Source organism: Medicago truncatula, chromosome 7, assembly GCF_003473485.1.
Source record: "Medicago truncatula cultivar Jemalong A17 chromosome 7, MtrunA17r5.0-ANR, whole genome shotgun sequence".
Lineage (NCBI taxonomy): Eukaryota > Viridiplantae > Streptophyta > Magnoliopsida > Fabales > Fabaceae > Medicago > Medicago truncatula.
The window spans coordinates 41,513,212-41,528,513 of NC_053048.1; the positions used below are offsets into that span (position 1 = coordinate 41,513,212).

The 15,302-nt window shown below is 35.3% G+C and overlaps 1 protein-coding gene across 1 annotated transcript; it reads right to left on the minus strand.

Moving 5' to 3' along the window:
• Positions 1 to 2,465: 2,465 nt before the first annotated feature.
• Positions 2,466 to 13,640, minus strand: LOC11408935 (ubiquitin carboxyl-terminal hydrolase 5). The gene is made up of 12 exons (XM_003624845.4): positions 13,320 to 13,640; positions 10,202 to 10,456; positions 9,908 to 10,052; positions 9,733 to 9,792; positions 9,402 to 9,497; positions 8,903 to 9,295; positions 7,067 to 7,207; positions 6,810 to 6,980; positions 6,203 to 6,460; positions 5,441 to 6,105; positions 3,090 to 3,363; positions 2,466 to 2,989 (listed from the first exon to the last, which is right to left on the minus strand). The coding sequence occupies exons 1-12, from the start codon at positions 13,454 to 13,456 to the stop codon at positions 2,846 to 2,848; spliced, it is 2,739 nt and encodes a 912-aa protein (XP_003624893.1). The 5' UTR covers positions 13,457 to 13,640; the 3' UTR covers positions 2,466 to 2,845.
• Positions 13,641 to 15,302: the final 1,662 nt, after the last annotated feature.

Below are 15,302 nucleotides of genomic sequence, written 5' to 3' on the forward strand. Positions count from 1 at the left end.
CATAAAAAATCCAAATTCGAATCTCTTCTCATTGTGTCAATTTTCAACTAAAATTGGTTAAATCCTTCGAACTAGAGACGATTCCCACCGCACAAGTATACATTTTCTCGAATCTTTGTGATTAGTACACATTTGTTTCACTGTGCTAGGCTCGTTCAAACTATTAGTGTCAAAAGTTTCTGTAAAGTTTGTTTTGAAGAGTTTGAACAAACCGAAGTTGTGTTGTCAATTTGTGTAATGTTTATCAATTTGAAGCATTGTTGTTGTTATCTTTAATACTATATATATATATATATATATATATTATGTTTGTCAATTTGAAATGTTGTGGTGTTGACTTGAGATCTTGAAGTGTGCTCTTTTCAAAATCTAAGGTTCGATTCTCCCCGGTTTCAATTTCAATAAGCTAGTTTAACTTCTTAAAACAAAATTGAAATGTTGTTGTTCACAATGCTATTCACACATGACAATCAAAAACTATGTCCTGAACACAGTTCAGGAGTTATCTTTCGGACCAATGGATCTGTAACTCCAGATTATCAATGAACAAAATTATGTGAAATAAAAGGGGCTGAAGTGCAATTTTCTTAGATCTCTACCATGATTTGAGACACCATTTTTGAATATTTTGCTTCACTTCTAAGGTCTCCAATATGAGAATTGTTGTTGACACATTGCATAAGGCTGAGGCACACAAGTAATTTACGTTTTTGCCCCCTTGACAGTTAACTGCAGAGGAATTAAGAAACCGACTGCAGTTAACTGTCGAGGAAATCCTCGGTAGTTAACAGCCAAGGAAAACAATTATGCAGACAGTGGGTTCTGCATAATTCTAAAGCATTTCCAAGCCATTTTTCGGTCAGTTTTTACATGTAATTAAACCAGAGCATTTCCAAAGGCAATATAAATCATACAACATTGAAACTCGGTCATAAATAAGAAAAATACAATATATTTTACAATTGTCCATAATTAAATCAAACCGACATTTGGTTCAAATTACACAAACGTTTGAAATTCATCAAAACGTTACAAAGTGTCCATAATTAAACAACTCATTACACATCATTAAATTAAACTTCTACTTACATTCAACGCAATTGCATATGAAACGAACATACATATATAATATATTATCTTCCATCATATTCCGAAACATAAATCCGACGTCGCTATCGTCGCGAATAAGCCAAGGCATATAGCTTGCCGTTTTCCATGCGTATTCGTCTTTATCTTCTCCTAGGTTTATTCATGGCATTTGACCAAACAAGTGACGTGTATATTTATTTTCACCAAGATGTTCAAAATAAGTGTTAAGTTTTGCCTTCAAATCATCAAGAGAGTCTGTCGGCATTATCATAACCTTAACCGTCTTTTTAAACGTGGAGTACCTAACACACCCTTCAATTTGTGCAACCTCAAACATCTCTCACTTGATAAAAGCTTTAAGAAAAGAATCATAGATTAGAACAAAATTAAATGAAATGTAATAACGAATAAATCAAGTGAGTAAACATTAATAATGAATAAATAAGTATTGCACTAGTTTCATCACATAAAAATCATATTATCATATATATCAATAAATAATAATTGTTTTCGTTGGCTGTTAACTACCGAGGATTTCCTCGGCAGTTAACTGCAGCCGATCTCTTAATTCCTCGGCAGTTAACTGCCGATGAGGCAAAAACGTAAATTACTCGTGTGTCTCAACCTTATGCAATATGTCAACAGCAATTCTCCTCCAATATTATATCTTCAACCATTCGATTGAAAGTTGATCATTACACTCAGCTAATTAACCAATGGTCCAACATCATCATCTTCCAGTTAGTTTTTTAACTTCAATCTTTCTCCTAATAGATTATACCATCGTTCAACATACATGTATCTGAAAAAGATTTCCGAGAAACATCTATCATTGTGGCACCAAGAAATGCATAAATATCATGTAAATCTTTGTTAGTGAAAACTGTTTAAAAGCTGACATTAGTGGATTTACTTTTTGCCATGATAAAAGTGCCGTTACGCAAATACTTTTGATGAAATAGAATTCCATTTCCATTTATAAAAGGCAGTTTCTTTACTTCAATTGGATAAGAATATGAAAACATGAGTTCAGCAATGCTATATATTGCGATGGGATTTCACACGAAATTTCCACGAATACTGTTTTGTATAAATTTCTTTCTTCTATGTAACTTTTTTTTATCAATTTCTACTACTAATAAATAGAGACAAAAAAGAAAAAGAACACGTGCACAATTGAAATATTTATTATGGTACGTGGCTTCCCAGGCTTTGAATGTCTATATCACTTTACACTGCCAAGAAAAAAAAATCTTTAGACAAAAAACACATTTGAAATTAGTCTCACACCTTTATCATATAAGAACTCCGATCCTAATTGGTTACAAGCTATCAGCAATGTAACTACACAAAATTTCAATAATTTATGGCATGTCTTTGAAATTTCTACTCAAGCTTAAATTCCTAATATGAATTGAACGTACAATAAACTTTGCTTTTCAGGCTACACAACCACTCATTGTTTATAATTATGCAGCTTATCTCCAACTTCATAATAAGTTTCACTTTGATTAAGCCTAATACTGGTAATATGATCAAATATTTACCTAATCTCCACCAAAGAAACTTCAAAAGAAAAAAGAAATACATTTATAGTTAGTTCATTGACTAAACTCTCATATCAACAGGCCTGTGCTTTTCATTACACAACAAAAATGTCTGAATTGAGACATACAACCTGATATTACCTAGACTTTTCATAACTAGATGTGTACTTGAAAATCTATGTAATGCCTAAAAATGCATGCATGCAAGACTAAACCCCATTGCTTACAATGTCATCGTCGGTTTTCACCCTCCGGTAAAACAGAACATAGGCAGCGGCAGTATTAACATCGTCTTCACTTATGAGTGATATGTGGCTATCATCAAAATTGTACCACCTGTTTTCGTCTAAAAGCTGCAATTTCAAAAAAAAAATGTCAAGCTGCAGTGTTGCTTAAAAGGAAGAACAAGAAGTCAAATAAACTTTCAAAGAATTAGTAATTTTATCATTTTACCTTAATATGTGCAGTATAATGTCCACTACCCATACTACCATAATGATTTGTAAGGGCATAGAGTTCATAAACTTGACGCCGAGAGTTGTTTTTATTGGCTATGTAATTTGTTAAATCAAAATCATGAATGGGAAAGTTAACAAAAGTCTCGAGTTTATGCTTCATTGACCTGCTGTATGAGAACCTTTTTAAATGAATTACCAAAACCTCTGGGAGCCTCCATAAATCAAGCTTTTTGCTTGCTTGTCGTCTCTCTTTGCATTTAGGACAGTACCTATATCAGAACTTAAGACTTTAGCAAATGGCTTCAAGTATCATCCATTTGATCTAATGTATATGTAAATGGGGAGAAGATTTAATAACTATTACTGCAGCGAGTGGACATTTTCCCCTATTCATGTGATTGTTTAGCAATATAAGAGCTTACAAGAAAAACATGTACAAGTTTGAAATGTAAAGTGACATCTGACAAGTACGTAAATTTCTTTATTCAAAGGTCAAAGTAGTATGAAGAGAATACTTCGCAAGATTCATAGAAAATTGCTTCAAAGATAGAATATTGGGAATATGAAAAAAGAATGCGTACAAATAATCAACAATGTTTTGATCAACTCTTCCAAAATAATGTTTTACCAATTCAAGATTTTTGAAGATTTTCTTAAGGTAAAGCACCTTTTTTGGTAAAAAGAGAACTAGATTAGTTGTATCTTGTATTAAGTCATATCAATAGAATGACTCTAGAACAAAAATTGTGCAGTATTAGAGTTCCTGAGGTTTCAAAATATGTAGGCTGCAATAAAGGAGGAGCATATTAACCAAAAAAAAATTCCGATACAAATGTGCATAAGAGAAGTGAAATGAGAAACAAAGCGTAGTTTGCTAGTCATGGCTTAATTTCATCCAGTCAAATGCAATGGACAACCTCTCTGACACACTCCTTTGAAGTTTGAACACTCTTAACTATTGGCCCACGTCATCAGTTTTTCAAAACCCACTACTTGCTAACCGGCTATTCAGGTTAAACACTTTTCTTTTTTAATTCAAACTAGAAAAAAAAAGTCACACCTTCATTGTCACAGAACCGTCACCGAACCAATCGTTGCATACGTTTTCCATTCCCAGAAATTTCCCTTTTTCATTCCAGTAAATTTCAATCAATAGATAACCATTTTTAAGATCATCTCTCATATTCACTTTAAGCCAATACAACGAAAGTGGGTTTTGATGTTTCTGACTTCCTATTACTAGTTTTGTTATTAATTTTATTTCTTTGAAAATTACAACGGAGACTTTATAAGATCTTCTAAAAGTAGAAAACATATATTATAACATCTAAAAAAAAAAGGGCAACCCGATGAACTAAAGCTCCCGCATACGCAGGGTCCGGGAAGGGATCCCACCATTTGGTGTATTGAACGCAGCCTTACCCTGTTTTTACACAGGAGGCTGTTTCCAGGACTTGAATCTGTGGCCTTTCAATCACATGACAACAACTTTACCAGTTGCGCTAAGGTTACCCCTCATAACATCTTCTAAACCTGCAAAATTCAATTTGGATGCTACATGGAAAGAAAAAAAAAACAGTTGGAATGAAAAGGACCAATTTTCATAGAGCAATCAATTATGGAGGGGAAAAGGGCGGTGGGTGGATGTCTGTGGAGAAATCGATGGGTGAGGTTGAGGGACAGTGGTGGCTGTGTTAACTTGCAGTTTGATAGAGATAACGAGATTACAGGAAAAGGGCGGAAAGGCTGAACCAGTAGCAAGAGAGTGTCCGAGCGTTTAGCGCAAGCATGTCTTTTAAGTCCTCAGGGTTTTACCAAAATGGGCAAGAGCTTATTTTAATGTTTTGATTCATAATCGATTTCTAATTAAATTGAGTTCATCTTAAAAAATCTTGAGATGTTAATAGTGTTATTGTGATTAAGGTCTCTTATATGATGTTTTGTTAATGAATCTATTTTACAAAATCTTGAAAATACTAGACTAACCATTCCATAGTTAATGTAAAGCATCTAGATCAAATCACCAAAACTGATCTAATATCAAATTAATTTAACAGCTCCATAGCTGACCATGTAAAGGACAGTGTAACCACACGTTAGCACATTCATTGTTGTGGATGAACACCGTCTTCTATTACTCTCAATATACTAGTCACAAGTTCTGTGAGATTCGTATTGTACAAACTAAATATTTTAGGGAAGATACAATCGAAATAATTTAAGCAGGTCATAAAGACATCAAGCAAACAATTATTAATGCATATTCCGTTGGATTGTTTGGTAAGCATAAGAAAGAAACAAGGAAATACAAGCATATATGGGACAGATGAGAGAAGATTAACTAACCACATGTCTTCAGGCACCAAAGGTTCTTCACGCAGAAAAGCTTCCAAACAAGTGTACAAAGAGAGAGGTTCAGTACGAGCTTTCTTGGTTACAGGCCCATATTTCAAAACTTCTGGCAAAGTCTCAAGTGGACGAGTATCATACTTTTCCAGAAGCTTCTGAGACCAATCAATATACACTAGAACTCTTGCTGATGACGGTGACAGTTTAACTACTTTCTCCTCTCCCATTGAAAGATCAATGCAAGCATTGTTATCATCTACCAATAGTAGAGGTAATGTTGGTAGGTGTGTCGCCTTTGAAACTGTATCATCCTTATTTATTGAATTTGACACCACGTTAGTTTCAGCAGAAGCAGCTTGTTGTGCATTGTCACCTTTCAACAGAAGAGGAGAGAGTATACGATTAACCATTACTTGTATGTCACCTCTTGTGATTTTATCATCAGATGAGATCAACGAAACAATAGGTGTTCCATATGGTTTCCATCCTGAAATGGTATGCGAGTCACTACTCTGCTCTCTGCGGCGATGTATCAACTGGAGGTACTTAGTGTTTTTGTCCATCTTTGTAATCTTGTAAGCGGCAAGGCGGTCATCATCTTTAATTGAGGACAACAATTGAAGAGGATCTTCAAAATATCTATGGATCAAATGGTTTCGTATCTGTGAATAGCACATTAATATAACACATCCAATTAGAATAAAGTATTCAATGCAATTCCAATACATAAGTTTAAATTTATTCTGGTATCGTACACACCTCCACAAGCACTATCCTCTCGTTATGCTTCAATGAGCAAGAATTGCTAAGTGCTTGTATAAGATCTCTGCATCGTCCCTGCTTGGGCACAGTTACTGTACACGGCGAAGGCAGGGTAATACTGTCGCAACTAAAAACTGTCACAGTCATGGTCCTATTGGTGGTGGACTGGAGAGGCAGGGAAAGGTACATGAAAGGATCAAATGTGACAGAGACTTTGTTGCAAACTGGACACACCAAAGTCGACTTGTATTGTCCCTGTAAAATGAAACAAACCTGAGCTGGTGTACTTGATTAGGAACATATATAAAATGAAAATAGATATCACAATTTCTAACGATAATCAAGAGACCAAAAGTTTAAATCATGAACAAATTGTGGTATTGAGCATTTACGAAAAGGGTTAATGGGACATAATTGAATGGCAAAAGAAAATCAGTATGCAAGATTTTAGAGACTAGCTCAAAACAATATTCAAGCAGCCATATCCAAGTATCGTGACAAAGGCTCAATTGAAGCATAGTAATGGAAAAACCAATACATTACGGAAACCTACATTAATAAAGGAAAGAGCGATGACGTCTCCAGACATATTCACTTGACTCACCTGGCACACATCAACAATTATGGAATCATTACGAGAAATATGATTTGCCCAATATTCATCAGCCACTTCTTCATCGGGTCGGCCATCAGCATCTCGAGACTTTATATATGGTTTGTGCTTTACACGATTTAAGTCTTCATGGAGACCATCCAGCAGAAATGCTAAGAGCTCCTGATAAAATAATAAACAAATGCTACCACAAACAGGCTACATCATGGAAGTTGAAGAGGGTAAACAAATTTGCTAGAGAAGCAAACCTGAGAATCGTGTTGGTTGTGCCCACTGAACTGAGGTGCAAAACGAGCAAGCTTTGCTTTAAAAGGGCGAGGAGCAATTGGTGTTCGCCCAGGTGCCCATAGTTTTCGAAGCAACTCACCAAATGCTAGGGCTAGTTCACCCTGCATAGTTGAAATTTCATGCAAGCTCAATAATTTGCAACTATAACAGTTAACTTATACAAATACAGCAACAACCAAAAAACCTTCTCCCACTGGATGGGATTGGCCACATAAACCAAACAGTCATAATATCCAATTGTAACATGTCCATACATAACCGTTTCAATCTAAGTCCTTAATGATTTGACTCATTGTTCTTTTGGTCCTTAAATTTAACTATTGACTACCCTTCATAATCTGCTTCCTTATAGGGTCTGAGGTTTCTACAAGTCTTCTCCACTACACATGCCAAAACCACCTAAGGCAAAGACAATACCATATTTTCCATAATAGATGCCACCCCAATTTTTTTTGCTAATACATCATTCCTAATCTTATCTTTTATCTTGTTGCAACTCATTTATTCTACTATTCTTATCTTAATAAAATTGAGTTTAGAGTTTGTAGTAAAATTTTCCCAGTTTGACTAGTAACCTGGAAGGGATCTCTCTGCCTATGGTGATGCTTTTGCGCCTCAGTTTTCTTTTTTTTTTTTTTTTTTTTTTGAAAAAGAGTGGTACATAATTATACAAAAGTTTTTTATTGCCCCACTTTTTACACTCTAACCATGAGAAATTATACATAGGGTTGACTAAAGAAACATTGGCCAACCAAACCAAGTCATTGAAGGATTGATACAACAAACACAAAGCACAAAAAGTTAAATCTTATTGCTCGCATTCAAGCAATATATAAACACTGATCTTCTTGTAACCAAAATAATACCTCACAATCACAAATGCTACCAAGCTAAAAAAGGCAAAATTTTCCAATGCAAATACTACGACAAACTACTATTTAAATATTCTTTTATTGGCAAATTAAATATAAACTAAGATATTAACTAAAAGAATAACAGAACAATCGAATGAAAACGGGAGCATTTTCTTGCCATTTTTTTGTTACTTTTCTTGCCATTTTAATGGCAGAGCAAAGACATTAAAAACAAACACTCAAGACCTTAGATTAAATTTTAGGTTTAACTGAACATTGGGACATCGTAGTTTAGAAGAAAAAAATGTCTCCCCTTGATTTCAATACGAATAATCAGGATGACCTTGTCAATCGCGTATTGCGGAAAATATCTGATTGCTATAATTCCACTACGCAATAGTACTATCGCACCACTATAGCGGCTATTTGACAATATTTCAAAACACTGTATTATGAAACAATAGCGGTTGTTAAATACTGTATTTAACAACACTGCTTTGTTCAAACTGAAATCAATTGAAAGATCGAAAGTAAAACCAAGCCTTGTTCAAAATAAAAGCATCATTAAAGCTTAAATTTTTGGATAGTTGATTCATGAAATAACAATAACATCATAGTTTCTACGACCAAGTGGTCTAAATTTTGATCATCGGCAACCCCATACTTCTAAATAATAAGTAAGGTGAGTGCATGTGGCCCAATAAATTATCAATGGTTCAAATCCAAAAGTCGGGCATAAAAGCATTCATCTGGCTTCACTCTAAAGCCTAAGCTGTTGCAATAGTTGTTTCACGGAATGCCTAATAATACTATATACCGTGTTTTAATGAATTGTAGAAATGCTCTTTAAACTCCACGCCAAGTTCTTACCATATAGTTTAGCCCACATAAAGAATATTGAGAGAAAAGGAAACAAGTTACTGCTTTTTAAGTGGTACTTACAACCATGCCGAGTGGATTTTGAAAATTTATCTCTTGATGATAGTCCTCCCTAAAGTACCTAGCGAACTCTGGTGTATGAACAAGGCACTGTATTGCACTATTCATGAAACAAGTATTGCCAAGATTTAGCAACCCAATGAGACCACCGAATGAACCTCTTGTGGTGACACCAAGAGTACCATAAGGGTTTTCTGAATCTCTGACAGGAGAATTTAGTTTCTGAGATGAATAATATTCGACATTGTTGCCTCTAGATGCACCCTTGCTAGTAGACAGGCCACCAGCAGTTGATACGCTTGATTTTGTAGGCTCCACAAGAACAGAATTCGCTTCCCTATGTACTGATCCATTTTCTTGAGCAGAACTTGTATTGTTTACGACCTCAACAAGAATCTGTATGAATGTTGTCATTAATCTAAAGGAAAACAAGGGTACTAAAATGTCAAATTTAAGTAAAAGCAATAGGAAAACTCCTAGATAAAATATGGTAAAGACTCACATCTTGGTCCATTTGTAGATTGACATCATCTAGAGTTTTGTCCATGTCATTCATCAAGGCATGCTTCCGATGGCCATAGTAATCCCAAATGCGCACCTACAACATACGTATCTATTTTTAAAAAAATTGGGTCATATATGTAGTTTATGTTTTCATTTGCGTAGGAAACACTAAAAATAATTGGTTGTTATTTTCATTTTTTTCCCATATATAAATCTTTGAAAACAAAACATAATGCAAACATTATGTTGATTGTGTAATAAAAAATGAAAATAGGAAAACAGAAACCAAACAAGCCCTAGAATTTCTAGAAGGAATGAGAAGTCATTACTTGGTCCAACAGAAGATCGAATATTTCACAAGCTCTTTTGTGTAGCTGTCCAATGGTTTCCTGCCCAAATGTCTCAACTATAAAGTAGATATAGCATTTACAAATTGAATAATAATTACAAATTGAATAATAATTGCAAAGGTAGATATAGTCATTACTTTCTCTCATATATTACCTTCTTGCTTATTCTTATAGTAGATCGAACATTTCTTGTTAACACAAGTAATTGAAGCCGTAAAGGATACACCTCTACTGCAAATTCTGTCTGGGACAGACCTGAACTAATAACTTTCCTCTCCAATGTAGGTCCACCACCATACCTAGTTGAGATGGAAAGAAGAATGTCAAGCAGCTAATATTAAAGACCAGTTACAGGTTAAGTCAAATACAAGTTTGTACCAGTTCAAATATTTCTTACTAAAACTGAGAAAATCAATAAATCAAAAGGAAAACCAAAAAGCAATCTCACCATTTAAATAATTGGTCCCAAACCTCTCGAGGAAGTAATACATAGTCACGCCCTTCTAACAGTGTATCATGAATTTCAATACCCGTACTAGAGTCTTCTGATCCAGTATTATCGATCAAATCATAATTATCAATACCAGCTGGCCTCTTTATAGCACTTGAACTGACCAAATCGCTGTGTTCAGGAAAGGAAGATCCATCATAAGAAGGGTTTGCCTGATCTTGGTTCACGTATTCAATCCAATGTTGCCACCATCTGCATGGAAACAAATAGAAAAAGTTCATTCTTATCCAGAGTATTACATATTGTGCGACACTGACACCATTCAAACTAGACCAACAAATCAGTCTATAGCCATCAAACAATGATAAGAGAATAAAGTATGTCAGCATTGTATTTCAAGATGTAGTTGGGTTACGGTTAATGATAAAAAATATCTGTTTCTCTTTGAAGTCTTTGCCAACAGTACCAAGCAAGGGGGCAACTATTTTACGCACACAATATTTTTTCTGCAAGTGTTTATAGGCAAATCTACTCTAGAAACAGAAGTCAAATTTAATTGCTTTTAAAGAGTCAAGAAGCTCCTTTCATTTGGAATAATTTGTTTGTCACAAAGTGTGCTAATTCTTTAGACGATGCTGCTTAGGTTCTGATCAAGTGGTACAAGAATTGAAAATAAATCAGCAATAAAGTGAGAAAATAAAATCAACTCTCCCTGCAGTGTTGAAAACAATAATTAAAGTGAAGCCAAAGAAAGACTATGGTGGTGTTTGGGTTGAATCTGATATCGTGTTAGTGCTAGGATATCGCGGAGGGATTTTAACAGCAGTAAAAGGGGGGCGGAGCAAGAGTATCACAAATATTGATTGAGTTTTGCAAATGCAGTACACATGAATTTGACCAAAATATAGGGAGGCATAAATAGCAGTAGTGTACCGATTGTAGGTTGATCAGGAACCACGGGTAAGGGTGCTTAGACATTCAGTGCATTAATAGCAGAATGGACAAACAATATAGTAACAGCAGCATTCACTGCAAGCGTCGTTGGTCATAAGATGGAATGATGACAGAAGCTGCTGCAAAATTTTGGTTCTCGTGTCGTGACAGCTTGAAGTTGCAAGAGTTATACGTGTCACACATATGTATGAGATTTCTATTCGGTGATTACATGTTGCTGCAGTTTGGATATTTGGTGCTTTTGGTAAACGGTTTCAACAGCTTGAATAGTTAGTCCGATTCATGTTGATACTAGCTTCTGTGCTTTGTTTTCTGCTGCAGCAACTCAACATTTCATATGATGCAATTATGATGGGATTAGGGTCAAAGGGGCACTTTCTACTGTCAGAAGGAGTTACCCATGTTTCTTTACATATTATACTTATGTTGAACTTTGATAATGGTTGTTGATTTTGGGGTACTCAAAGTGGGTGGGATGGTATTAGGTGGATGTTAATGGTAATTAGATGTGGAGTTGTTGCTGTTGTAACTATGCAGTACATTATGATGTAACTAAACCCTAATACTATTTCCAAAAAAAACTTAAGCAGCTTCTCATGATTTGGTATATAGGTTCCATTAAGCGTGCGAGGGTAATACTGAGTGGCAAGGAGCAACACTTAACCTTTTTGTAGTAAACCTAAAAGTCATTCCAATACTAGAACACAACAACCACCGTCCTCAACCCCTTAGGGGTTGGCCTGGTAGTGAAGGTTTGGGACCTAGGAGTGTGCACCTCTCTAGATCTCAGATTTGAATCCCCATGGTGCGAACAATTCGACCTGTCCATGCAAATCTTTGCTCTGGCTTCAATTGGGCCCCTACCCCTCGCTATTGGTCCCCTGGATTAGTCGGCCCTAGGACCGGATACTGAGTTTCCAAAAAAAACAACCACTCTTCTCCCCCACGCACATGTGTGGGGAACAAACACAAGCAAGTTAAACAACTGAATGAAAACATCAACTCTGAATTAAAGTAGTTCAGACAAAGTGTAAGTCAAGGCAACAAAGCAACCAAGGAAATTGGGATCTTGAAGAAGCACAATCTACAGCAAACAACTTATTCCTAACCCTATACCTCCTAATTTCAGAATGCATAGCATTATAGCTCAATAAACCTCCTCAAAAAAAAAAAGTAATTTACAATATCTACTCATAGGATAATTATATTGCAGTGCCATGGTAAAAGGGTGCAGACAACACAGTAACACTATCATTGCACAGCTTTCTACAAGAACAACTGAACTGCATGCTAACTCTCTGTTAAAAGGGCTGCAACAATTACTCCTGTGTAAAACAATTTTGAATGAAATTTGATAAGAACCCGCCAAAGACATGCCACAAAATCATTTCTCTCAAAACAAGGGTTTTTTCTTTTTGGAAACTCAGTATACGGTCCAAGGACAGACTAATCCACGGAACCAATCACACCGATCACTAGCAGGGGGGCCAATTGAAGCCAGAGCAAATCCCTGCATGGACTAGCCCAACTCAGGATTTGTTGGCACCTGGAGGGTTCGAATTTGAAACCTAACGCAGGATTTGTTTGCACCTGGAGGATTCAAATTTGAGACCTAGAGAGGAGGACACTCTTAGGTCTCAAGCCTATACCACCAGGTCGAATTTCACAAAACAAGGGTTTGATGGTTATGTGCATTCATAATGAAAGCATAACCATCATTAACTATTAAACTAAACCCGCTAAAATAAGATTATTGCAATATTCACCTAAAACGCATCCACCATCTCCCAAACACTTAACCACAAATGAACACAAAAACAAAGCAAAAATCAAATTTTGGGGCAAAAATCAAAATCATAGCAAATTCTGGTTACAATCCATTTTTCCAAGAAAACAAATTGTTACAATCTAATCAAAAAACAAAAAAGGTTTAAACTTTGGGTCTAATTTGGGTACCCAATTGCAAAAAACATAATAAAAAAAAATAAAAATCAGAGCAAATTCTGGTCACACCCCATTTTCCCAATGAAACAAAACATTGTTACAACCTAATCAAAAAACTAAAAAAGGTCAAAACTTTGGGTCTAATTAGGTTACCCAAATACAAAAACAAAACAAAAACATAAAAATTAAACCAAAACAAAAATAAAAACCAATAAACCTCTGAGTGATGATGAAAAAGGTGTCGCCTTCTTTGGGAGTAGTTTGAGAAGAAAGAGCAATGTCTCTGATCATGATTCTCTCTTCATCTGGACTCAGTTCGGAGCTGTTGATGTAACACATCGACACTTCTGTCATGTTCTTCTCTCACCTCAAACCAATTTTCCTTTTTTTAATGAAACAAAAAAAAAAAACAATGTTTTGTGTTTGAAGAAATTGGATTGGATTTTTGAGGAAAAGGATAAAAAGATGAAGAAGAAATTTCCCTCTCTTCTCTCTTCTAGAGTTCTCTCAGTTCCGCAAAGTTGTAAATTGGGGGATTTTACTTTTTTTTTTTTTGTTTTTTCTCTTTTCACTTGGACTTTTTTTGGAATAATAATGAAGTCTTGGATTAGCATGACTTTCACCTGGGTTGTTTTTTTTTTTAACCGATGAAATTAAGAGAGTTTAGATGAGATATCACTAGTCTCTTTAAGTTTAACTAATGTTTTGATTTCAAAAACAATATTTCATTTGGTATTTGGATTATTTTTCATATTTTAATTTTTTTAATTATGTAACAAATGGATGACAAGTTTTAAAGATGATTTTGTCAAAAAAAAAGTTCTAAAGGTGATTATTTTGTTTAAAAATAATATATTTTTTCATGAAAAAACTATAACAAACTAGCGGTAAGTCTATGTTTGGTGAGCACTAAGATCTGATTTTGGAATTGTAAAATTGAAGAAAAAGATAGTGGTGTGATAAATGTGATAGTTTGGTGATGTTATAAGAAAAATGAGAGGTAGAGATAAAATGAAGTGTTGAATGATGTACGAAATTTAGAGATATTTATTTATCATTGTCGAATTTATCATCCAACAATCATTTCCTTAATAATCGTGCACAAACCTTAAATGGCTAATATTGAGAGACGGATGGAGTATTATGCATTTTTCATACCAACTGAGTTAAACTCACAAAGACTTCTTGAGTGCATTTATAATTGAAGAAGTATATGTGAAACAACATCTTGAAGATCTAAAATTTCCTGAATATGTTATTAAACTTAAGAAATCACTTTATGATTTGAAACTCTGAAAACATGGTATAGGATAGATTGAGTAATTTTCTTTTTAAAAATGATTTTGAAAGAGGTACTTTATTAAATTGGCTTACAAAGTTTACCATAATATACTTCCAAGAGGAAGAGGAGTTTAATAACAAAATGTGTCACAAATTTATTCCTCTAAAAGTGGCGGCAATTGCTTGGGGATTCGTCAAAATCAGATACTCCCTCCGTAATGAAATATGAACAAAAAATATAAATGATAAATTTAGGGAAAAGATACATTGACACCCTTTAAAGGGTGTACCTTCCATACACACGCTGACATGGCAAAAAAAAACTATTAAAAACTAATAAAACAAAAGAAAAAGGAACAGATCTGGAAGACGAAGAAGGTCGGAGTTCCAATCTCTCTTCCTCCAACCACTTTCTCATCCAAATCCTCTGATCGCTGCCGCCGCCTACCGTTCTCACCTCAGATTTTCTCTCCAACACGTCAGCGACCTCATCTTTTCCATCGCATATCTGCGCCCACCGTCCACCACCCCACCGCCGTAGCAAAAAAAATCATGTTGTCTGCTAGCTCACGTCGTCGATGAGAACATAATTTATATCTGCACCGCCCCACCGCTGTCGCTTAAAAAGAATGGTAAGAGCCCCATCGTCGTCGCTTAAAAAGAGTGGTAAGAGCCCCACCGCTGTCGCCTAAATGAGTGGTGCGAGAAAGATAAAAACGGTGGTGAGAGAAGGAAAGAGAGAAGAGTGGTGTTGAGCACGGCAGAGAGAAGGAGGAGGGAGCGGCGGACGGTGACGGTGGAGGAGGGAGGGGACGCTGAGGGGAGAAGAAGAGAAAACGTTCTGATTTTTTCAATTTCTTTTTACACTGTTGTTATGTGTTTTGACAAAATTGCCCTCAATTAAGTATTGAAATATCAA